Here is a 24,040-nt window from a genome sequence, read left to right on the forward strand (position 1 = left end):
AGGTGTTCTTCCATTTGATCCTAGAGGCTGAGGGAGGTGTTCTCCTATTTGATCCTAGAGGCTGAGGGAGGTGTTCTCCTATTTGATCCTAGAGGCTGAGGGAGGTGTTCTCCTATTTGATCCTAGAGGCTGAGGGAGGTGTTCTCCTATTTGATCCTAGAGGCTGAGGGAGGTGTTCTCCTATTTGATCCTAGAGGCTGAGGGAGGTGTTCTCCTATTTGATCCTAGAGGCTGAGGGAGGTGTTCTCCTATTTGATCCTAGAGGCTGAGGGAGGTGTTCTCCTATTTGATCCTAGAGGCTGAGGGAAGTGTTCTCCTATTTGATCCTAGAGGCTGAGGGAGGTGTTCTTCTATTTGATCCTAGAGGCTGAGGGAGGTGTTCTCCTATTTGATCTTAGAGGCTGAGGGAGGTGTTCTCCTATTTGATCCTAGAGGCTGAGGGAGGTGTTCTCCTATTTGATCCTAGAGGCTGAGGGAGGTGTTCTCCTATTTGATCCTAGAGGCTGAGGGAGGTGTTCTCCTATTTGATCCTAGAGGCTGAGGGAGGTGTTCTTCCATTTGATCCTAGAGGCTGAGGGAGGTGTTCTCCTATTTGATCCTAGAGGCTGAGGGAGGTGTTCTCCTATTTGATCCTAGAGGCTGAGGGAGGTGTTCTCCTATTTGATCCTAGAGGCTGAGGGAGGTGTTCTCCTATTTGATCCTAGAGGCTGAGGGAGGTGTTCTCCTATTTGATCCTAGAGGCTGAAGGAGGTGTTCTCCTATTTGATCCTAGAGGCTGAGGGAGGTGTTCTCCTATTTGATCCTAGAGGCTGAGGGAGGTGTTCTCCTATTTGATCCTAGAGGCTGAGGGAGGTGTTCTCCTATTTGATCCTAGAGGCTGAGGGAGGTGTTCTCCTATTTGATCCTAGAGGCTGAGGGAGGTGTTCTCCTATTTGATCCTAGAGGCTGAGGGAGTTGTTCTTCCATTTGATCCTAGAGGCTGAGGGAGGTGTTCTCCTATTTGATCCTAGAGGCTGAGGGAGGTGTTCTCCTATTTGATCCTAGAGGCTGAGGGAGTTGTTCTCCTATTTGATCCTAGAGGCTGAGGGAGGTGTTCTCCTATTTGATCCTAGAGGCTGAGGGAGTTGTTCTCCTATTTGATCCTAGAGGCTGAGGGAGTTGTTCTCCCATTTGATCCTAGAGGCTGAGGGAGTTGTTCTCCTATTTGATCCTAGAGGCTGAGGGAGGTGTTCTCCCATTTGATCCTAGAGGCTGAGGGAGTTGTTCTTCCATTTGATCCTAGAGGCTGAGGGAGTTGTTCTCCTATTTGATCCTAGAGGCTGAGGGAGTTGTTCTCCCATTTGATCCTAGAGGCTGAGGGAGTTGTTCTCCTATTTGATCCTAGAGGCTGAGGGAGTTGTTCTCCTATTTGATCCTAGAGGCTGAGGGAGTTGTTCTCCTATTTGATCCTAGAGTCTGAGGGAGTTGTTCTCCTATTTGATCCTAGAGGCTGAGGGAGGTGTTCTCCTATTTGATCCTAGAGTCTGAGGGAGGTGTTCTCCTATTTGATCCTAGAGGCTGAGGGAGGTGTTCTCCTATTTGATCCTAGAGGCTGAGGGAGGTGTTCTCCTATTTGATCCTAGAGGCTGAGGGAGTTGTTCTCCCATTTGATCCTAGAGGCTGAGGGAGGTGTTCTCCCATTTGATCCTAGATGCTAAGGGAGGTATTCTCCCATTTGATCCTAGAGGCTGAGGGAGGTATTCTCCTATTTGATCCTAGATGCTAAGGGAGGTATTCTCCCATTTGATCCTAGAGGCTGAGGGAGGTGTTCTCCTATTTGATCCTAAAGGCTGAGGGATGTATTTTGGGTCAAATAATTTAATCTAGATAGAGAGCCAGAAGACAGCAGTAATAGGGTTCATAGAATCACCCTATCCTGATCAGAATATTCTGTTCCGGAGTTGAGTTAAATGAGCTGTATATGAGCTATGGTGCTTACCCAGAAAATGCATTGTAGACTGTAGACCAAGTAGTAGAACAAGGGTGCACACTTCTAAAAAAGCATTGAAGTTATTCAATTCAATAAATAAATAAAAATATAAAAAACATTTCAAAAACATTTGTTTACCTTTTACCCATATTCTACTATTCATACTACCTGATCAGAACATTGAAAGAGCTCCATTTTGTCCAATATGTACAGATCTAGGATCAGTTTACCTTCCCCTAATTCTAACCTTAAGAGGAAACAACACACTGATCAGTATCCAGGGGCTTCATGGGAGGGTGAAACCAGTCTATATTTGTTGTACCAGCTGTGGGCTCTAGTCTATTGTGAGAAGCATGGTATGAGCATAAGGTGAATGGATTCACCCGACTATAAAGCATTAGGTCATAATCAGGCTTCTACCTTTAATCTCAACATTATACCTGTCCTCTTATCTAATACTGTGACACTAACACAGGGAGACACATGGAGTCCTCAGGACATGGGCTGGATGGGAGGATGAGAGGGGGAGTAACGAGGGGAAGAAAATATGTAAACCAAGCCTACACCTGAAGCGGGTTCTCACCAAAGAATGAGTAGAAAACGGTAACAGACATTCTCACTGAAAACGTGATGGGTGGATGGATGGATACTGCGAGATTCTGGCAAATAAGATATTGGATGTTTTTCTACTTACCCAGAGTCTGATGAACTTGTGCATACCATTTGTACGTCTCTGTGTGCAGTATGAATGACGTTAAAGGTGATTTCGTGTGCCAAGTCTAACTAGTGCAGAGACTGCACGTAGAAACACATCTGACTCTGGGTAAGTAGAAAAACAAAATAATTGCCAGAGCTCTGCAGTATCTCTTTAACTTCTTGACGCTACCCATCCCTTAAGCGGGATAATTGTCATCAGCAACTGCTGAATAGCATAGCGCCACAGTCAAATAATATGACTAAAAATATTCATATTCATGAAATCACAAGTGCAGTATTGCAAAACACAGTTTAGCCTTTTTTGTTAATCCACCTGTCTTTGATGATCTTCGGATGTTTTCACTCACAAGACTCCCAGTTACACAACAAATGTTCCTTTTGTTCCATAAAGATTATTTTTATATCCAAAATACCTCTGTTTGTTTGTCACGTTATGTTCAGAAATCCACATTAAAGAGCGGTCACGACAACGCAGACGAAAATTCCAAATAATATCCATAATGTCCACAGAAACATGTCAAACGTTTTTTTATAATCAATCCTCAGGTTGTTTTTAAAATATATATTCGATAATATATCAACCGGGAGTGTAGGTTTTTCAATAGGACAGGGAGAAACAATGGCCGCAAAACTCACTCTGAGATCCCCCTCCTATCCACTTACGCAATGTGATCTTTCTCGCTAATTTTTCAAAACAAAGCCTGAAACTATGTCTAAAGACTGTTAACACCTTAGGGAAGCCATAGAAAAAGGAATCTGGTTGATATCCCTTTAAATGGAGGATAGGCATGCATAGGAACAGAGAGGTTTCAAAATAAGAGGCACTTCCTGATTGGATTTTCCTCAGGTTTTCGCTGGCAATATCAGTTCTGTTATACTCACAGAGAATATTTTAACAGTTTTGGAAACTTTAGAGTGTTTTGTATCCTAATCTGACAATTATATACATATTATAGTTTCTGTGGCTGAGAAATAGGCAGTTTCAAATGAGTACGTTTTTTAGCCAAAAACGAAAATACTGCCCCCTACACGCAAAAGGTTAATGGGTGTACCAGTTGTAATGTCTGAGAATTGGTGCTCATCACATCACCCCAAGGAATTCTCCATCACAAAAATGAAACACACAACACCAACTAGTAAGCAAGTCAAATTTCATTTTAAAAAAACAGGGGAAATGTTGAGAAGATATCTTAAAAGCACCATACAAGTTACAGTAAATGTATCATTTTCTCTCTTTTATCATAGAAAAACAGTGTGTGTCTGTGTCTCGATACTGGCCACACCTGTCAACAGGTAATTTTTCGCCCCTCATTCAGGCTTGCCCTTGTTGCCCTTGCCCTTGTTTCTGGCTCTGTAGTAGCCCCTGGCCAGAGTAGCCAAGAACATGGAGAACTCTCTGAAGTTGATCTCCCCATCATGATTCTTATCCAGGTTGGTCACCGCCTCCTGGAGCACTGCTGGTTCCACCTTTCCCTGACACACACACACACACACACACACACACACACACACACACACACACACACACACACACACACACACACACACACACACACACACACACACACACACACACGAAGGTATGTAGGCTTTCTAGGTATCTTGTCGACATCATTATGCAGTGGTATATGTTAGTAAAACATTACTACTATGTTGTGGTATGGATATGTAAAACATGTGGATAGGCTGTGTTTGTGTGATAATAGAATAATATACTATTTAGCAGACACTTTAAACCAAAGTGAAATACAGTTATGCGTGCATCGATTTCTCGTATGGGTGGGGCCCAGGAATCAAACCCACTATCCTGGTGTTACTAGCACCATGCTCTACCAACTGAGCCATACAGAACAACACTGTGTGTGTGTGTGAATGTGTGTGTGTGTGTGTGTGTGTGTGTGTGTGTGTGTGTGTGTGTGTGTGTGTGTGTGTGTGTGTGTGTGTGTGTGTGTGTGTGTGTGTGTGTGTGTGTGTGTGTGTGTCTGTGTCTGTGTGTGTCTTACGTGGAACTCTGGGCTGGCCAGCTCTTTCTTCATCAGCTCTGCGAGCTCTGTACCGCTAAGCTGGCGATTCTTATCATCCTTTGTAGCATAGTCCTCAAACACCTCCACCATGGATACAATGGCCTTCTCCAGACGAGACATACTGTACCTGGGGGAGAGAGGAGGAGGCAGGTGGACGGTGAGAGAGTTGGGAAGAGGGGATGAGAGAGAGAGGGAGGCAGGGGTGTGGGGTAGGAGGAGAAAAAAAGAGAAAAGGGGGGAAGAGAGGAAGAGAGGGGGGAGGAAAGCAGGTAGAGGGGAAGTTATGAGTGAGGAAATCACAGGGAGGAAGAGTATTGGATTAGAGAGAGTAAAGCAAGGGAAGGAGAAGAGAGAAGAGTGACATGAGTATTCATCCTGTCTATGGCTGGTTATTACAATGGAACATATGATTCACAACAAGAGAGATGAAGAGGAGAAGGCTCAGCTACACTAAAGATGAAAACATGTTTAAAGTTATAAGACCCAGGGAATGGAATGTGTTCAGGTCAAGACCGTGTTGTTCTACTGTGTGTTTACAGCAGGTGTTTCCAGAGTAAATTAATGCAACGTATAAAAGGATCACATTGAAACATTGATTTGGCAAACAGTTGCAAACGTATAGTTATTGGCACTTTATAATGGCACTTTATAACCCATCACACACACACACACACACACACACACACACACACACACACACACACACACACACACACACACACACACACACACACACACACACACACACACACACACACACACAAACAAATACACACATCGCTATGCTCCATATTCAGTCCATTCATTCAACATGTCCCGCCCATCTATCCAATTCTCATCGCTCTCATTCCCTGCTTCCAACTTCTCTACCTTTGTCATTCCCTCATTCCTAACCGTATATAATAGAACAGTTCTATCTTTATGTTCCTAACTCTCTCCTTCCTTCCTGCTCCTTCCCTCCTCTGTGTTCCTCTATATGTGAGTTGCAGCAGCCCCCTCCCCCCTCCTCCCTCCCTCTCAACTCACCTCAGAGCAGAAGATAAGATCTATGATATGTGTGGCTAACAGGCTGGGTCCTGATGTGAGACTGATGTGAGCCAGAGAGAAGAAAAGCTTCCTCTTAAAGTGAAAAACACCCCCTCAAGCAGAGCAGACACATGATCAGCCCACAAGCAGCCATTGATGCCCTGAAAATGAGGTCAGCTCCACCCAAACCTGCTCCATCAGACTTGATCTCAAATGGTCATGTGCCAATGCTATCATTTGCATTAATTCATGTTTTAAAGGTCAAGATTATGTTCAATCTTGTTTTGAGGGTGTGAAGAGAGAAGCTTATTCCTTAATTGTATTTGGCATGTATTTCCTTGTGTAATAGGCCAGGCCCCAGCTGTGGTAACCCTCTATGTTATAACACTCCAACATGTTGTCGCCCTCCATGTTGCCATCCACAAACCTGGGGCTGGTTTGTTCTCAACAAACTGTGTGGAAAGTGGAGCTGTGGAGATTCCAGACTGCTCAAAAAATGAGTAATATGAGTCACAGCTCTGAGGCATGCCCTTATTTGTGTGTGTGTTTGTTAGAGCATGCCCCTGTTTCTATCACCACAGAGAGCACGCCTCTTATTTATCCAGCCCAACTGTTGCATAACCTAACCACTATTTTCCATCGCTCTGCTACAAAACCCTGGGCTGCATTTTCATTCCAAAAGTTGTCCCCTCCTCTCTGTCCTGTTTCACTCCCTTTTGCAGGTCTGAGAAGGCAGGCTAGGTGTAAGCAGTGGCCCCACCGAGTGTCTGCCATGTTGCTTTCATTCACAGCATACCTATCAGATCTTTGAAGTGGAGTGAGATAGGCCAGAAGGGAAGAAACATATTTTTGGTATGAAATGCAGCCCTGCCTCTTGTCAGCACAATACAATCTGAGACATGTGTGTTACAATAGTGCTATTAGAGAACTGAAGATGGCCTGTTTGGCACTAGCAGTACGACTATTGCTACACCTGCTCTAGTAGTACTACTATTAGTATGCCTGCTCTAGTAGTACTACTATTAGTATGCCTGCTCTTGTAGTACTACTATTAGTATGCCTGCTCCAGTGGTAATACTATTAGTATATATGCTCTAGTAGTACTACTATTAGTATGCCTGATCGAGTAGTACTACTATTAGTATGCCTGCTCTAGTAGCACTACTATTAGTATGCCTGCTCTAGTGGTACTACTATTAGTATGCCTGCTCTAGTAGTACTACTATTAGTATGCCTGCTCTAGTAGTACTACTATTAGTATGCCTGCTCTAGTGGTACCTTTATTAGTGTGCATGCTCCTGTACTACTATTAGTATGCCTGCTCTAGTGGTACCTTTATTAGTGTGCATGCTCCTGTACTACTATTAGTATGCCTGCTCGAGTGGTACTACTATTAGTATGCCTGCTCTAGTGGTACTACTATTAGAATGCCTGCTCTAGTGGTACCTTTATTAGTGTGCATGCTCCTGTACTACTATTAGTATGCCTGCTCTAGTGGTACTACTATTAGTATGCCTGCTCTAGTAGTACTACTATTAGAATGCCTGCTCTAGTAGTACTACTATTAGTATATCTGCTCTAGTGGTACTACTATTAGAATGCCTGCTCTAGTGGTACTACTATTAGTATGCCTGCTCAAGTAGTACTACTATTACTATGCCTGCTCTAATAGTACTGCTAATACTATGCCTGCTCTAGTAGTACTACTATTACTATGCCTGCTCTTGTAGTACTACTATTACTATGCCTGCTCTAGTAGTACTACTATTAGTATGCCTGCTCTAGTGGTACTACTATTAGTATGCCTGCTCTAGTAGTACTACTATTAGTATGCCTGCTCCAGTACTACTATTAGTATGCCTGCTCTAGTGGTACTACTATTAGTATGCCTGCTCTAGTAGTACTACTATTAGAATGCCTGCTCTAGTAGTACTACTATTAGAATGCCTGCTCTAGTAGTACTACTATTAATATATCTGCTCTAGTGGTACTACTATTAGAATGCCTGCTCTAGTGGTACTACTATTAGAATGCCTGCTCTAGTGGTACTACTATTAGAATGCCTGATCTAGTGGTACGACTGTTAGTATGCCTGCTCGAGTAGTACTACTATTAGTATGCCTGCACTAGTAGTACTACTATTAGTATGCCTGCTCTAGTAGTACTACTATTAGTATGCCTGCTCTAGTGGTACCACTATTAGTATGCCTGCAACAGTACCACTATTAGTATGCCTGCTCTAGTGGAACCACTATTAGTATGCCTGCTCTAGTAGTACCACTATTAGTATGCCTGCTCTAGTAGTACAACTATTAGTATGTCTGCTCCAGTACCACTATTAGTATGCCTGCTCTAGTGGTACTACTATTAGTATATCTGCTCTAGTGGTACCACTATTAGTATGCCTGCTCTAGTAGTACCACTATTAGTATGCCTGCTCCAGTACCACTATTAGTATGCCTGCTCTAGTGGTACCACTATTAGTATGCCTGCTCTAGTAGTACCACTATTAGTATGCCTGCTCCAGTACCACTATTAGTATGCCTGCTCTAGTAGTACCACTATTAGTATGCCTGATCCAGTACCACTATTAGTATGCCTGCTCTAGTGGTACCACTATTAGTATGCCTGCTCTTGTAGTACCACTATTAGTATGCCTGCTCTAGTAGTACCACTATTAGTATGCCTGCTCCAGTACCACTATTAGTATGCCTGCTCTAGTGGTACCACTATTAGTATGCCTGCTCTAGTAGTACCACTATTAGTATGCCTGCTCCAGTACCACTATTAGTATGCCTGCTCTAGTGGTACTACTATTAGTATATCTGCTCTAGTGGTACCTTTATTAGTATGCCTGCTCTAGTAGTACTACTATTAGTATGCCTGCTTTAGTAGTACTGCTATAAGTATGCCTGCTCTACTAGTACTACTATTAGTATGCCTGCTCTAGTAGTACTACTATTAGTATGCCTGCTCTAGTAGTACCACTATTAGTATGCCTGCTCCAGTACCACTATTAGTATGCCTGCTCTAGTAGTACCACTATTAGTATGCCTGCTCCAGTACCACTATTAGTATGTCTGCTCTAGTAGTACCACTATTAGTATGCCTGCTCTAGTGGTACTACTATTAGTATGCCTGCTCCAGTACTACTATTAGTATGCCTGCTCTAGTGGTACCACTATTAGTATGCCTGCTCTAGTAGTACTACTATTAGTATGCCTGCTCTAGTGGTACCACTATTAGTATGCCTGCTCTAGTAGTACTACTATTAGTATGCCTGCTCTAGTAGTACTACTATTAGTATATCTTCTCTAGTGGTACCTTTATTAGTATGCCTGCTCTAGTAGTACTACTATTAGTATGCCTGCTCTAGTGGTACCACTATTAGTATGCCTGCTCCAGTACTACTATTAGTATGCCTGCTCTAGTGGTACCACTATTAGTATGCCTGCTCTAGTAGTACTACTATTAGTATGCCTGCTCCAGTACTACTATTAGTATGCCTGCTCTAGTGGTACCACTATTAGTATGCCTGCTCCAGTACTACTATTAGTTTGCCTGCTCTAGTGGTACGACTATTAGTATGCCTGCTCTAGTAGTACTACTATTAGTATATCTTCTCTAGTGGTACCTATATTAGTATGCCTGCTCTAGTAGTACTACTATTCGTATGCCTGCACTAGTAGTACTACTATTAGTATGCCTGCTCTAGTAGTACTACTATTAGTATGCCTGCTCTAGTGGTACCACTATTAGTATGCCTGCAACAGTACCACTATTAGTATGCCTGCTCTAGTGGAACCACTATTAGTATGCCTGCTCTAGTAGTACCACTATTAGTATGCCTGCTCTAGTAGTACAACTATTAGTATGCCTGCTCCAGTACCACTATTAGTATGCCTGCTCTAGTGGTACTACTATTAGTATGCCTGCTCTAGTAGTACTACTATTAGTATATCTTCTCTAGTGGTACGACTGTTAGTATGCCTGCTCGAGTAGTACTACTATTAGTATGCCTGCACTAGTAGTACTACTATTAGTATGCCTGCTCTAGTAGTACTACTATTAGTATGCCTGCTCTAGTGGTACCACTATTAGTATGCCTGCAACAGTACCACTATTAGTATGCCTGCTCTAGTGGAACCACTATTAGTATGCCTGCTCTAGTAGTACCACTATTAGTATGCCTGCTCTAGTAGTACAACTATTAGTATGCCTGCTCCAGTACCACTATTAGTATGCCTGCTCTAGTGGTACTACTATTAGTATATCTGCTCTAGTGGTACCACTATTAGTATGCCTGCTCTAGTAGTACCACTATTAGTATGCCTGCTCCAGTACCACTATTAGTATGCCTGCTCTAGTGGTACCACTATTAGTATGCCTGCTCTAGTAGTACCACTATTAGTATGCCTGCTCCAGTACCACTATTAGTATGCCTGCTCTAGTAGTACCACTATTAGTATGCCTGCTCCAGTACCACTATTAGTATGCCTGCTCTAGTGGTACCACTATTAGTATGCCTGCTCTTGTAGTACCACTATTAGTATGCATGCTCTAGTAGTACCACTATTAGTATGCCTGCTCCAGTACCACTATTAGTATGCCTGCTCTAGTGGTACCACTATTAGTATGCCTGCTCTAGTAGTACCACTATTAGTATGCCTGCTCCAGTACCACTATTAGTATGCCTGCTCTAGTGGTACTACTATTAGTATATCTGCTCTAGTGGTACCTTTATTAGTATGCCTGCTCTAGTAGTACTACTATTAGTATGCCTGCTTTAGTAGTACTGCTATAAGTATGCCTGCTCTACTAGTACTACTATTAGTATGCCTGCTCTAGTAGTACTACTATTAGTATGCCTGCTCTAGTAGTACCACTATTAGTATGCCTGCTCCAGTACCACTATTAGTATGCCTGCTCTAGTAGTACCACTATTAGTATGCCTGCTCCAGTACCACTATTAGTATGTCTGCTCTAGTAGTACCACTATTAGTATGCCTGCTCTAGTGGTACTACTATTAGTATGCCTGCTCCAGTACTACTATTAGTATGCCTGCTCTAGTGGTACCACTATTAGTATGCCTGCTCCAGTACTACTATTAGTATGCCTGCTCTAGTGGTACCACTATTAGTATGCCTGCTCTAGTAGTACTACTATTAGTATGCCTGCTCCAGTACTACTATTAGTATGCCTGCTCTAGTGGTACCACTATTAGTATGCCTGCTCCAGTACTACTATTAGTATGCCTAATCTAGTGGTACCACTATTAGTATGCCTGCTCTAGTAGTACTACTATTAGTATATCTTCTCTAGTGGTACCTTTATTAGTATGCCTGCTCTAGTAGTACTACTATTCGTATGCCTGCTCTAGTGGTACTACTATTAGTATATCTGCTCTAATGGTACCTTTATTAGTATGCCTGCTCTGGTAGTACTACTATTAGTATGCCTGCTTTAGTAGTACTGCTATAAGTATGCCTGCTCGAGTGGTACTACTATTAGTATGCCTGCTCGAGTGGTACTACAATTGGTATGCCTGCTCGGTAGTACTACTATTAGTATGCCTGCTCTCGTGGTACTACTATTAGTCTGCCTGTTCTAGTAGTACTACTATTAGTTTGCCTGCTCTCGTGGTACTACTATTAGTATGCCTGCTCTAGTGGTACTACTATTAGTATGCCTGCTGTAGTGGTACTACAATTAGTATGCCTGCTCTAGTAGTACTACTATTAGTATGCCTGCTCTAGTAGTACTACTATTAGTATGCCTGCTCTCGTAGTAGTACTATTAGTATCCCTGCTCTAGTGGTACTACTATTAGTATGCCTGTTCTAGTAGTAGTACAATTAGTATGCCTGCTCGAGTAGCACTACTATTGGTATGCCTGCTCCAGTGGTACTACTATTAGTATGCCTGCTCTAGTAGTACTACTATTAGTATGCCTGCTCTAGTAGTACTACTATTGGTATGCCTGCTCCAGTGGTACTACTATTAGTATGCCTGCTCTAGTAGTACTACTATTAGTATGCCTGCTCTAGTGGTACTACTATTAGTATGCATGCTCCAGTACTACTATTAGTATGCCTGCTTGAGTAGCACTACCATTACTATGCCTGTTCTAGTAGTACTACTATTAGTATGCCTGCTCTAGTAGTACTACTATAAGTATGCCTGTTCTAGTAGTACTACTATTAGTATGCCTGCTCTAGTAGTACTACTATTAGTATGCCTGCTCTATTGGTACTACAATTAGTATGCCTGCTCTAGTGGTACTACTATTAGTATGCCTGCTCTAGTGGTACTACAATTAGTATGCCTGCTCTAGTAGTACTACTATTAGTATGCCTGCTGTAGAAGTACTACTATTAGTATGCCTGCTCTCGTAGTAGTACTATTAGTATCCCTGCTCTAGTGGTACTACTATTAGTATGCCTGTTCTAGTAGTATTACAATTAGTATGCCTGCTCGAGTAGCACTACTATTGGTATGCCTGCTCCAGTGGTACTACTATTAGTATGCCTGCTCTAGTAGTACTACTATTAGTATGCCTGCTCTAGTAGTACTACTATTAGTATGCCTGATCTAGTGGTACTACTATTAGTATGCATGCTAGGGTACTACTATTAGTATGCCTGCTCGAGTAGCACTACTACTACTATGCCTGTTCTAGTAGTTCTACTATTAGTATACCTGCTCTAGTAGTACTACTATAAGTATGCCTGTTCTAGTAGTACTACTATTAGTATACCTGCTCTAGTAGTACTACTATAAGTATGCCTGTTCTAGTAGTACTACTATTAGTATGCCTGCTCCAGTACTACTATTAGTATGCCTGCTCTAGTAGTATTACTAATAGAAAGCCTGCTACAGTAGTACTACTATTAGTATACCTGCTCTAGTAGTACTACTATAAGTATGCCTGTTCTAGTAGTACTACTATTAGTATACCTGCTCTAGTAGTACTACTATAAGTATGCCTGTTCTAGTAGTACCACTATTAGTATGCATGCTCCAGTACTACTATTAGTATGTCTGCTCTAGTAGTACCACTATTAGTATGCCTGCTCCAGTACTACTATTAGTATGCCTGCTCTAGTAGTACCAATATTAGTATGCCTGCTCCAGTACCACTATTAGTATGCCTGCTCTAGTGGTACTACTATTAGTATGCATGCTCCAGTACTACTATTAGTATGCCTGCTCTAGTAGTATTACTAATAGAAAGCCTGCTACAGTAGTACTACTTTTAGTTTTCCTGCTCTAGTGGTTCTACTATCAGTATGTCTGCTCTAGTGGTACTACTATTAGTATGCCTGCTCTCGTGGTACTACTATTAGTATGCCTGCTCGAGTGGTATTACAATTGGTATGCCTGCTCGGTAGTACTACTATTAGTATGCCTGCTCTCGTGGTACTACTATTAGTCTGCCTGTTCTAGTAGTACTACAATTAGTATACCTGCTCTAGTAGTACTACTATTAGTATGCCTGCTCTAGTAGTACTACTATTAGTATGCCTGCTCTAGTAGTACTACTATTAGTATGCCTGCTCTAGTGGTACTACTCTTCGTATGCATGCAACAATAATACTATTAGTATGCCTGCTCTAGTAGTACTACTATTAGTATTCCTGCTATAGTGGTACTACTATTAGTATGCCTGCTCCAGTACTACTATTAGTATGCCTGCTCGAGTAGAACAACTATTAGTATGCCTACTCTAGTAGTACTACTATTAGTATGCCTGCTCTAGTAGAACTACTATTAGTATGTCTGCTCTAGTAGTACTACTATTAGTATGCCTGCTCTAGCGGTACTACTATTAGTATGCCAGCTCTAGTAGTACTACTATTAGTATGCCTGCTCCAGTACTACTATTAGTATGCCTGCTCTAGTAGCACTACTAATTTTATGCCTGCTCTTGTAGTACAACTATTGGAATGCCTGCTCTAGTAGTACTACTATTAGTATGCCTGCTCTAGTAGAACTACTATTAGTATGCCTACTCTAGTAGTACTACTATTAGTATGCCTGCTCTAGTAGAACAACTATTAGTATGCCTACTCTAGTAGTACTACTATTAGTATGCCTGCTCTGGTAGTACTACTACTAGTATGTCTGCTCTAGTAGTACTACTATTAGTATGCATGTAACAGTACCACTATTAGTATGCCTGCTCTAGCGGTACTACTATTAGTATGCCAGCTCTAGTAGTACTACTATTAGTATGCCTGCTCCAGTACTACTATTAGTATGCCTACTCTAGTAGTACTACTATTGGTATGCCTGCTCTAGTGGTACTACTCTTCGTATGCATGCAACAATAATACTATTAGTATGCCTGCTCTAGTAGTACTACTATTAGTATTCCTGCTATAGTGGTACTACTATTAGTATGCCTGCTCCAGTACTACTATTAGTATGCCTGCTCGAGTAGAAAAACTATTAGTATGCCTACTCTAGTAGTACTACTATTAGTATGCCTGCTCTAGTAGAACTACTATTAGTATGTCTGCTCTAGTAGTACTACTATTAGTATGCCTGCTCTAGCGGTACTACTATTAGTATGCCAGCTCTAGTAGTACTACTATTAGTATGCCTGCTCCAGTACTACTATTAGTATGCCTGCTCTAGTAGCACTACTAATTTTATGCCTGCTCTTGTAGTACAACTATTGGAATGCCTGCTCTAGTAGTACTACTATTAGTATGCCTGCTCTAGTAGAACTACTATTAGTATGCCTACTCTAGTAGTACTACTATTAGTATGCCTGCTCTAGTAGAACAACTATTAGTATGCCTACTCTAGTAGTACTACTATTAGTATGCCTGCTCTGGTAGTACTACTACTAGTATGTCTGCTCTAGTAGTACTACTATTAGTATGCATGTAACAGTACCACTATTAGTATGCCTGCTCTAGCGGTACTACTATTAGTATGCCAGCTCTAGTAGTACTACTATTAGTATGCCTGCTCCAGTACTACTATTAGTATGCCTGCTCTAGTAGCACTACTATTTTTATGCCTGCTCTTGTAGTACAACTATTGGAATGCCTGCTCTAGTGGTAGATTTATTAGTATGCCTGCTCCAGTACTACTATTAGTATGCCTGCTCTAGTAGTACTACTATTGGTATGCCTGCTCTAGTGGTACCTTTATTAGTATGCCTGCTCTAGTGGTACGACTGTTAGTATGCCTGCTCTAGTAGTACTACTTTTAGTATGCCTGCTCTAGTAGTACTACTATTACTATGCCTACTCTAGTGGTACTACTATTCGTATGCCTACTCTAGTGGTACTACTATTAGTTTGCTTGCTATAGTGGTACTACTATTCGTATGCCTACTCTAGTGGTACTACTATTAGTATGCCTGCTCTAGTAGTACTACTATTAGTATGCCTGCTCTAGTAGTACTACTATAAGTATGCCTGATCTAGTAGTACTACTATTAGTATGCCTGCTCTAGTAGTACTACTATTAGTATGCCTGCTCTAGTAGTACTACTATAAGTATGCCTGATCTAGTAGTACTACTATTAGTATGCATGCTGTAGTAGTACTACTATTAGAATGCCTGCTCTGGTAGTGCAACTATTAGTATGCCTGCTCTCGTGGTACTACTCTTTGTATTCCTGCTATAGTGGTACTACTATTAGTATGCCTGCTCTAGTTGTACTACTATTAGTATTCCTGCTATAGTGGTACTACTATTAGTATGCCTGCTCCAGTACTACTATGAGTATGCCTGCTCTAGTAGTACTACTATTAGTATGCCTGCTCCAGTACTACTATGAGTATGCCTGCTCTAGTAGTACTACTATTAGTATGCCTGCTCTAGTAGTACTACTATTAGTATGCATGCTCCAGTACTACTATGAGTATGCCTGCTCTAGTAGTACTACTATTAGTATGTTTGCTCTAGTGGTACTACTATTAGTATGCCTGCTCTAGTAGTACTACTATTAGTATGCATGCTCCTGTACTACTATTAGTATGTCTGCTCTAGTAGTACTACTATTAGTATATCTGCTCTATTAGTACTACTATTAGTATGCATGCTCCAGTACTACTATGATTATGCATGCTCTAGTAGTACTACTATTAGTATGCCTGCTCTAGTGGTACTACTATTAGTATACCTGCTCTAGTAGTACTACTGTTAGTATGCCTGCTCTAGTAGTACTACTATTAGTATGCATGCTCCAGTACTACTATTAGTATGCCTGCTCTAGTTGTACTACTATTATTATATCTGCTCTAGTAGTACTACTATTAGTATGCATGCTCCAGTACTACTATTAGTATGCCTGCTCTAGTAGTACTACTATTAGTATGCTTGCTCTTTTATTACTACTATTAGTATGCCTGTTCTAGTAGTACTACTATTACTATGCCTGCTCTAGTAGTACTACTATTAGTATGCCTGCTCCAGTGGTACTACTATTAGTATGCCTGCTCTAGTGGTACTACTATTAGTATGCATGCTGTAGTAGTACTTCTATTAGTATGCCTGCTCCAGTACTACTATTAGTATGCCTGCTCTAGTAGCACTACTATTTTTATGCCTGCTCTAGTAGTACTACTATTGGAATGCCTGCTCTAGTGGTACATTTATTAGTATGCCTGCTCAAGTGGTACTACTATTGGTATGCCTGCTCTAGTGGTACCTTTATTAGTATGCCTGCTCAAGTGGTACTACTATTGGTATGCCTGCTCTAGTGGTACGACTGTTAGTATGCCTGCTCTAGTGGTACTACTATTAGTATGCCTGCTCTAGTAGTACTACTATTAGTATGCCTGCTCTTTTAGTACTACTATTAGTATGCCTGCTCTAGTAGTACTACTATTAGTATGCCTGCTCTAGTAGTACTACTATTAGTATGCCTGCTCTAGTAGTACTACTATTAGTATGCCTGCTCTAGTAGTACTACTATTAGTATGCCTGCTCTAGTAGTACTACTATTAGTATGCCTGCTCTAGTAGTACTACTATTAGTATGCCTGCTCTAGTAGTACTACTATTAGTATGCCTGCTCTAGTAGTACTACAATTAGTATGCCTGCTCTAGTAGTACTACTATTAGTATGCCTGCTCTAGTAGTAGAAAACCCTTTGAGTTCTATTAGATAGATCAGAATCCACATTATAGGTTGAAAAGACACAGCATTTACGTTTTTTCAACAACAGGTTACGGTCAATAATATCAAAGGCTGCACTGAAGTCTAACAATACAGCGACCCAGAATCTTCTAATTATCGATTTATTTCAACCAATCATCAGTCATTTGTGTCAGTGCAGTACATGTTGAGTCCCCTTCTCTATAAGCATGCTGAAATTCTTTTTGTTTCCAGAGAAATAGCATTGTATCGGTCAAACACTATTTTTCCAACAGTTTGCTAAGAGCTGGCAGCAAGTTTATAGGTCTGCTGTTAGAACCAGTAAAGGCAGCTTTACCACTCTTGGGTAGAGGAATTACTTTGGCTTCCCTCCGGGCCTGAGGACAAATACTTTCCTCTAGGCTTAGATTAAAAATATGACAGATAGGAGTGGCTATAGAGTCAGACACCATCCTCAGTAGCTTTCCATCTAAGTTGTCAATGCCAGGAGGTTTGTCATTAATGATCGATAACAATATTTTTCCCACCTCTCCCACACTAACTTTACAAAATTCAAACTGGCAATGCTTTTCTTTCATTATTAGCTTTTTTATGCATGAATACAATTGCTCACTGTTCGTAGCTGGCATTTCCTGCCTAAGTTTGCCCACTTTTCCAATGAAATAATCATTAAAATAATTGGCAACATCAAATGGTTTTGTAATGAATAAGCCATCTGATTGGAAGAAAGATCGAGTTGAATTTGTTCTTCTGTCCATTTTTTACTCCATTTTTTTTACCATCATTCTTTTTATCATTGATCTTGGCTTCATGAAAACCCTAAAATACACAGAAATATTTTAATACCAAAAACCCAAATACACATGTATTTGGACCCAGGTCTCCTCTCTACAAACTGTGGTCTGCAAGTTTTTACTTCAATTTAGAAATGATGTTGTTTAATTTAATCACATTGCTGGCTGCACAATTGACCCTTGAGGGATGAATAAAGTACAGTACTTAATGTACAGTTACAAAAGAAGAATATGTTTGCGTGTAACGACGCAGAGGGCTCTACCGTCACGACTTCCTCTGAAGTTGGTGCCTCTCCTTGTTCGGGCGGCGTTCGGCGGTTGACGTCACCGGCTTTCTAGCCTCCACCGATCGACATTTCTTTTTCCATTAGTTTTGTCTGTATTGTACACACCTGGCTCCCATTACATTTGAATTATTTCCCTATTTAACCCTCTGGAGCCATCATGGTTTTGCACGCGTTTATTGTTGTCAGTTGTCTCGTTTATGTAATTCTGGATTTTCGTTCTTCATGTTGTGTTGGAAGTTTATTTTTGAGTACAGTTACTATTGTGTCCTGCGCCTGACTCCGCCTTACCCACATCACCTAGACTCTGACAACAAGAAGGAACGACACAATCTATTTTGTCAAGGGCCTTTTCTCAATTGGTTTTCCTAATTCCTCCGTCCTCTCCTCGGATCCTTTTGAAAAAGGTCAAAGGTAAATCGAGGAGAGGGGGCGAGGCGAAGGAATGTGGATGGACAGTCGATTCAAAGAGGGTGTGGCAGATATCAAAACTATTCTGCGGTAGGATCCTCTTGCGTTTCCTCGCAAAAGGAGGCTATCGAGGAGGGAAGAACCATCTTCTGCTTGCTTACTAATTAATTGACATACTCCTCGACTACTTATCGGTTTCCGGGACACAGAGGAAAGGACAGAGGAGAGAGGACAGCTCAAATAAGAATGGAAGGGAAGCAGTGTTTTCTGAAGCTTTCTCACTCTCTAGTGGACAATATACAGTACTGAAAGCCCTCACATCCACAAAAGAGGATGGGAATTTTTCCAACTACTCGTCATTGTCCTTAATATAGGCCTTTTTGGAAGATGGTTTATCAGAACAGGTCTGCTGTGATTACAATCCTGCAGGATGAATGAATAATGATAACACGGCCAAATACAGTTGTTTTAGCCAGAGGGCTCTGGGGTTGTATATATAAAGCACCTCAGATTAATAGTGCTGATCTAGGATCAGGTCCCACTGTCCATGTAATTCATTTATTGTGATCTAAAAAGGCAAAACTGATCCTTAAATCACCACTCCTAACCTAAGACACTTGAAACACGGGGCCCACTATGTGTGACTTTGAGCCAGTGATAATAACACTCCTATACCTAAGAAACAGACAAGGCTTTTTGAATAGTTTAGATTTACAGCTGAACCGAGACATGAGAGACAATGCTAATAATATGATTTTTAAATTTTTAAAATTTTACATTTTTTGAAATGTAAAACAGTTTATTTCTGAAGACACTCAGTGCTGCATGCCAAATACAGTGTGTGTAAGCTACTGTGTAGTTATTCACAGAATACAAATACATTTGTAGAAAACAGACAAACGTCTGAATTGGATTCAAGTTTCAGGTCATAGACTGATCCATAATTACACAATATTTTACAAAAACAGTCATATAAATATACACACACACTTACTTATTCACCCAGATTTTGTGTAAATTCACACACTCATCAACTACGTGGAGCATGCAGACAAACCTTAGAATATATTTCCATCCAAACATCCAAATTTCACAAAGTTTCCTTTTCAAATCGTCATCAAAAGGGGTTCTGGTCATTCTTATTTTCAGCCACCAGGGAGAGTATGACCCCGGGATGAAAATACTGGTTTATTTACAGGCACACTGTCTGGGCCGTGTCCCCTTTGCTTGAACATGTGTAGAACAGAAACTCAAATTTATAGAAATATTCCATTGCTTTGTATAGAATATTTGCCATTGAGTAATGCAAGCATATAGCAAGCACCTGGGTGGCACAGCGGTCTAAAAGGCACTGTATCTCAGTGCAAGAGGTGTCACTACATACACCTTGGTTCGAATCAAGGCTGTATCACAACCGGCCGTGATTGGAAGTCCCATAGGGCGGCGCACCATTGGCCTAATGTTGTCCGGGTAGGCCGTCATTGTAAATAAGAAAATGTCCTTAAGCTGACTTGCCTAGTTAAATACATTTTTTATTTTAAAGCAAGGAATGTGACTCTCGGATGTAACTGAAGAAAAACAAATACAAAAATAGAATGAGTGGAAAGGACATTCACATTCAAGTCAATGGTTGATGGGTGGCATTCTATTCTATAGATCTATATGACTAGACTACTACCTCACAATCCAGCTGTAGGAACTGTACTGCACGTCAAAATATTGCTGTCAAGCTAAATAATAAATACCCTAAAGTTTGTTTGAAGCGGACAAGGCTAATTCACATTGATGCTCCAGGCCAGTGCGTTTGTGAAGTCCCAAGGTGCTCACCTGTGGCAGTGTTGGAGCAAACTTCTGCAGGTGTAAACAACAACATATCTAGACGCTAGAGCAGTGATGGCTGCAGCGCAGACAGAGGGACAGAGGGAGAGGGACAGAGGAAAGGGAGGGAGGCTGGCTGGCCCTGAGTACCAGTCTGTTTGTGCAACTCTTTGTCACTCATTGTCATGACAAACATGTTTGGCTTGACAATGACATCACTGGAGTTGTCAAGAGCACAAAATGATCTGGGACCAGGCTTGTTTGTCCTGTACTCCACTGATGGATAGGCTGTGTTCATATAGGGCAGAATGCCCATCCTGTGTCTGTGACCTTCCTCCTCCTCCCGGAGAAGGTAAAACACCATGGCCTTCAGGTAATGTCCACAGGCACAGGCAGCAGACATCAACCAATGGGAGTGGAAGCTGGGGTCTGTGTTCACCACGCACTTTGTGATATCAGCCCATCCTCCTCTCCTCTTCAACCAGGAGACCAAGCTCTTGCAGACAAACTTCCCCATGCAGTCTACGATGGTGTGAACCATTGCTGGGTGACCATGCCTCACGCAGTCCACCGCCAGGACACCGGATACCGCATACAGGGATACCACCTTCCCCCACGTTATACCAGTGGAGAAGATCTCTGCAGCCACAGCCAGGAAGGCATCAGAAAGCAGCAGACTCAACGGTGATGTTCAGTTGACAAGCTACGTTAGGGTAGATGTTGTCCGCAGGTACTCCAACTCATCAACTAACCACATGAGGACAGAGGACATCTGTCCAAGCATCCCACCAGATGCTGACAGCTGATGCTCAGGTTTGGACCACCCTATCCTGGTTCGGTTCAGCCTGGAATGGATGTAGTCCCTGTGTAGAGCCTTCGCCTGTGACACCAGCTCCTTGTCTGTGGGGGAGAGGTCAAATACTTCCATCACTTCAGCCGCCAATACTGAGGAGCGACGCAACATCTCCACACCCCAGTCCTCAGCAGCAGTTAATCACAAACAACCCGCCTGGCGCTGGCCCTGATCCACCTCAATCTTCAACCTCGGTCATCGTGTATGGTCCTCTTTGTCAGCAGAATGCTACTTCTCTACTGCCCTCCCTCGGAATGAGGGCTTTAGAAGAGACTTTCGATTCCAGTCCTGTAGTCTAAAGGCACAAGGTCTGCGCCGTCGGGATTATAAACTACAGGATATCCACATCTACCACTTGGTCATTACGCATATATTAAAACAGTTCATTCTCTGTTAAAAAAACAAACTGTTGTGAAGTCTTCATGGCGTCAGTTCCTTACCTATAATAATATGATTTAATAGTTTCAATCTGAACCTAGCCACCTGGACAAGCAAACAACATTTAAGTAGAGAAGGAAGTGCACCCCAAACCCAATGGGGCCAGTCCTAAATGAACCAATGTACCTTACTGACATACATGGGGATGGTCCATATTACAGAGAAATATTGTAGGAATATTTAACTATTGTCCAATCATTTGAAAAGGCTGTGTGATGACCTGTAATAACATACATCTTGGAAACTTCATGTTGGTTTTTTCTTGCTGGTAAACGAATCACATAGCAGTTGCAGCACAGTACAATAGAGAAAAGGTCTACTACATGACTGTCAGTGACAAGAACAAAAATAAGTTGAATCAGATACGCACACTCAGAAATGAGACTATCGTATGCGATAACCGGGGAACACCTTTTCAAACTTTCTCTTCTTGATTAGTAATTAAGTTATAGCGTTATTCGTTAATCACCGATATGCCCGCCTTGGCTGGAGGAGGAGGTCACACCATCAACCTACAACACAACCATCCATTGATTACCATCCGGAACAAACACAAACACATTAGAATTCTACTTATGACAGGGTTGTTTGTATTCATTAGGGTACACTGAAGCAAAATGCTTTGCAACAGAAAATGAAAATGAGCGTTTCTTATTGGACAATTTCAGATAATCCCTCCCTATTTCAGTCATTTTTTTCTGTTTGTTACCTAATGAACATGAAAATAAAGCCGCACACTCTTGGAGCTCAGATGCAAAAATGTAATACCAACGTTTCGACTTTGCGACTTATTGTGACTTTGCCATTGTAATTGTGTGTAAACTTGTATAGTCAAATTAATCTATGATTGTATGCTATCCATTTGTTTGTATGCTGTTCTTTGTATGACATTTTAATATTTGATTATTAACCAATGATATTAGGCCACTCCTGGCCATGATTACAGACACCTGTGTCTTTTGACACTATATAAACGAGTCATCCCGCAGTGTTTGTGATTATACCCTGATGAAGACAGCTTGGCTGTCGAAACGTTGGTAATAAATTTTTGCATCTGAGCTCCAAGAGTGCGCGGCTCTCTTTTATTTTCAAGTTTCTACTCCGCTAGCCAGCACCTCGTCTTAATAGGTGTGCGTTTCTTTTTCTTCTAGACCTAATCAACATGACCCAGGACTAGGAGATAGATAAACGTCGTACTTTACGATTGGTCCAGTGAAGATGGGTTGGAGCTCAGCCATATCATCGTCTCCGTCATAATGAAAGAACGTGATGGTCTGCTGCCGTGTGGCCATGCGCCTCTCCACCATTGGAGACGATGGGTTGTTAGTTTTAGTGTAGTTGTTGTTGTACCTACTTGAAAGGGATGCAACCAAAAGTTCTTGGTGAAGGGATTGTTTCAAATAAATTGTTCATTGAAAATCTGATTTCGAAGAAAGGCGCAACAAATTTTGTTAGCTAGTCTCAAAAGGCTCTAAGATGCTAATCTTCCATGGAGAGAGGACTCACCCTTTCTTTTGTTGCTTTGTTATATTTGACCAATCTCCTGGCAGCTTCATCAAATGACAGTTTGGTGAGGAACTTGTTAACATTTTGTTGAACGTGAGGTAACAGACTTGGTTTATTTAGCAAAAATATATGACAGAAAGGACTCTCCAAACAGAGAGTCAATGTTGATAAGTTTTGTAAACAACAAACATTCATCCATCTATGTACAGACTACTGATGTTACTGGCATAGGTTGTTCACAGTTTGACTGACACCTGTATGTAGAGCGTCTGCAGGCCTCGTACCTCCCTCGTGGTGGGTCATTTTGAACTAGGTGGGGATCCACAGACATTCCTCTGGGCTGGTCTGGAAGAAGAGAACGGGCAGCTTCCTCAAGCTGCACAACTCACAGCTAATCAGCTCCGCAGCCTCACCTTCTCCAGAGTGTCCCCCTCAGGACTTGGGTAATAAAGCACTAGAACGTCACATACTGTTAGGTTGGCTAAATTCCAGTAACCTTTGTAAAATTCCAAGGTTCTCCTGAAAACACAGTTGAAAGATGCCAGAAAACGGAGGGAATAAGCAGGAGTACTTACAATGACCAGCTGGGTCAGCTTGGCATCCTGCGAAGAGTACTTACAATGACCAGCTGGGTCAGCTTGGCATCCTGCGAAGAGTACTTACAATGACCAGCTGGGTCAGCTTGGCATCCTGCGAAGAGTACTTACAATGACCAGCTGGGTCAGCTTGGCATCCTGCGAAGAGTACTTACAATGACCAGCTGGGTCAGCTTGGCATCCTGCGAAGAGTACTTACAATGACCAGCTGGGTCAGCTTGGCATCCTGCGAAGAGTACTTACAATGACCAGCTGGGTCAGCTTGGCATCCTGCGAAGAGTACTTACAATGACCAGCTGGGTCAGCTTGGCATCCTGCGAAGAGTCCCTATTCTCACACTACTACAGTCCAGGATGATGCGGTCTAACTTGTAGCGAAAGATCCTGTGTTTTTTCCTGAGTGTTGAGTCATCAGGTATTTGGTCTCCAAACTGTACTTGACTTGCCAACACCACCTGATTCCTCCTCAACTGGTCATTTAGTGT

The 24,040-nt window shown here is 41.8% G+C and overlaps 1 protein-coding gene and 1 pseudogene across 1 annotated transcript; both read right to left on the reverse strand.

Annotated features, from left to right (window-relative positions):
* Positions 1–3,826: 3,826 nt before the first annotated feature.
* Positions 3,827–5,815, reverse strand: LOC135523041 (protein S100-A5-like). Its single transcript, XM_064949766.1, has 3 exons — positions 5,737–5,815; positions 4,690–4,837; positions 3,827–4,159 (listed from the first exon to the last, which is right to left on the reverse strand). Exons 2-3 carry the CDS (start codon positions 4,828–4,830, stop codon positions 3,995–3,997), a joined length of 306 nt encoding a protein of 101 aa, XP_064805838.1. The 5' UTR covers positions 4,831–4,837; positions 5,737–5,815; the 3' UTR covers positions 3,827–3,994.
* Positions 5,816–20,227: 14,412 nt separating this feature from the next.
* Positions 20,228–21,127, reverse strand: LOC135522996 (bcl-2-related ovarian killer protein homolog A-like; annotated as a pseudogene).
* Positions 21,128–24,040: the final 2,913 nt, after the last annotated feature.

Source organism: Oncorhynchus masou, chromosome 30 (genome assembly GCF_036934945.1).
Source record: "Oncorhynchus masou masou isolate Uvic2021 chromosome 30, UVic_Omas_1.1, whole genome shotgun sequence".
Lineage (NCBI taxonomy): Eukaryota > Metazoa > Chordata > Actinopteri > Salmoniformes > Salmonidae > Oncorhynchus > Oncorhynchus masou.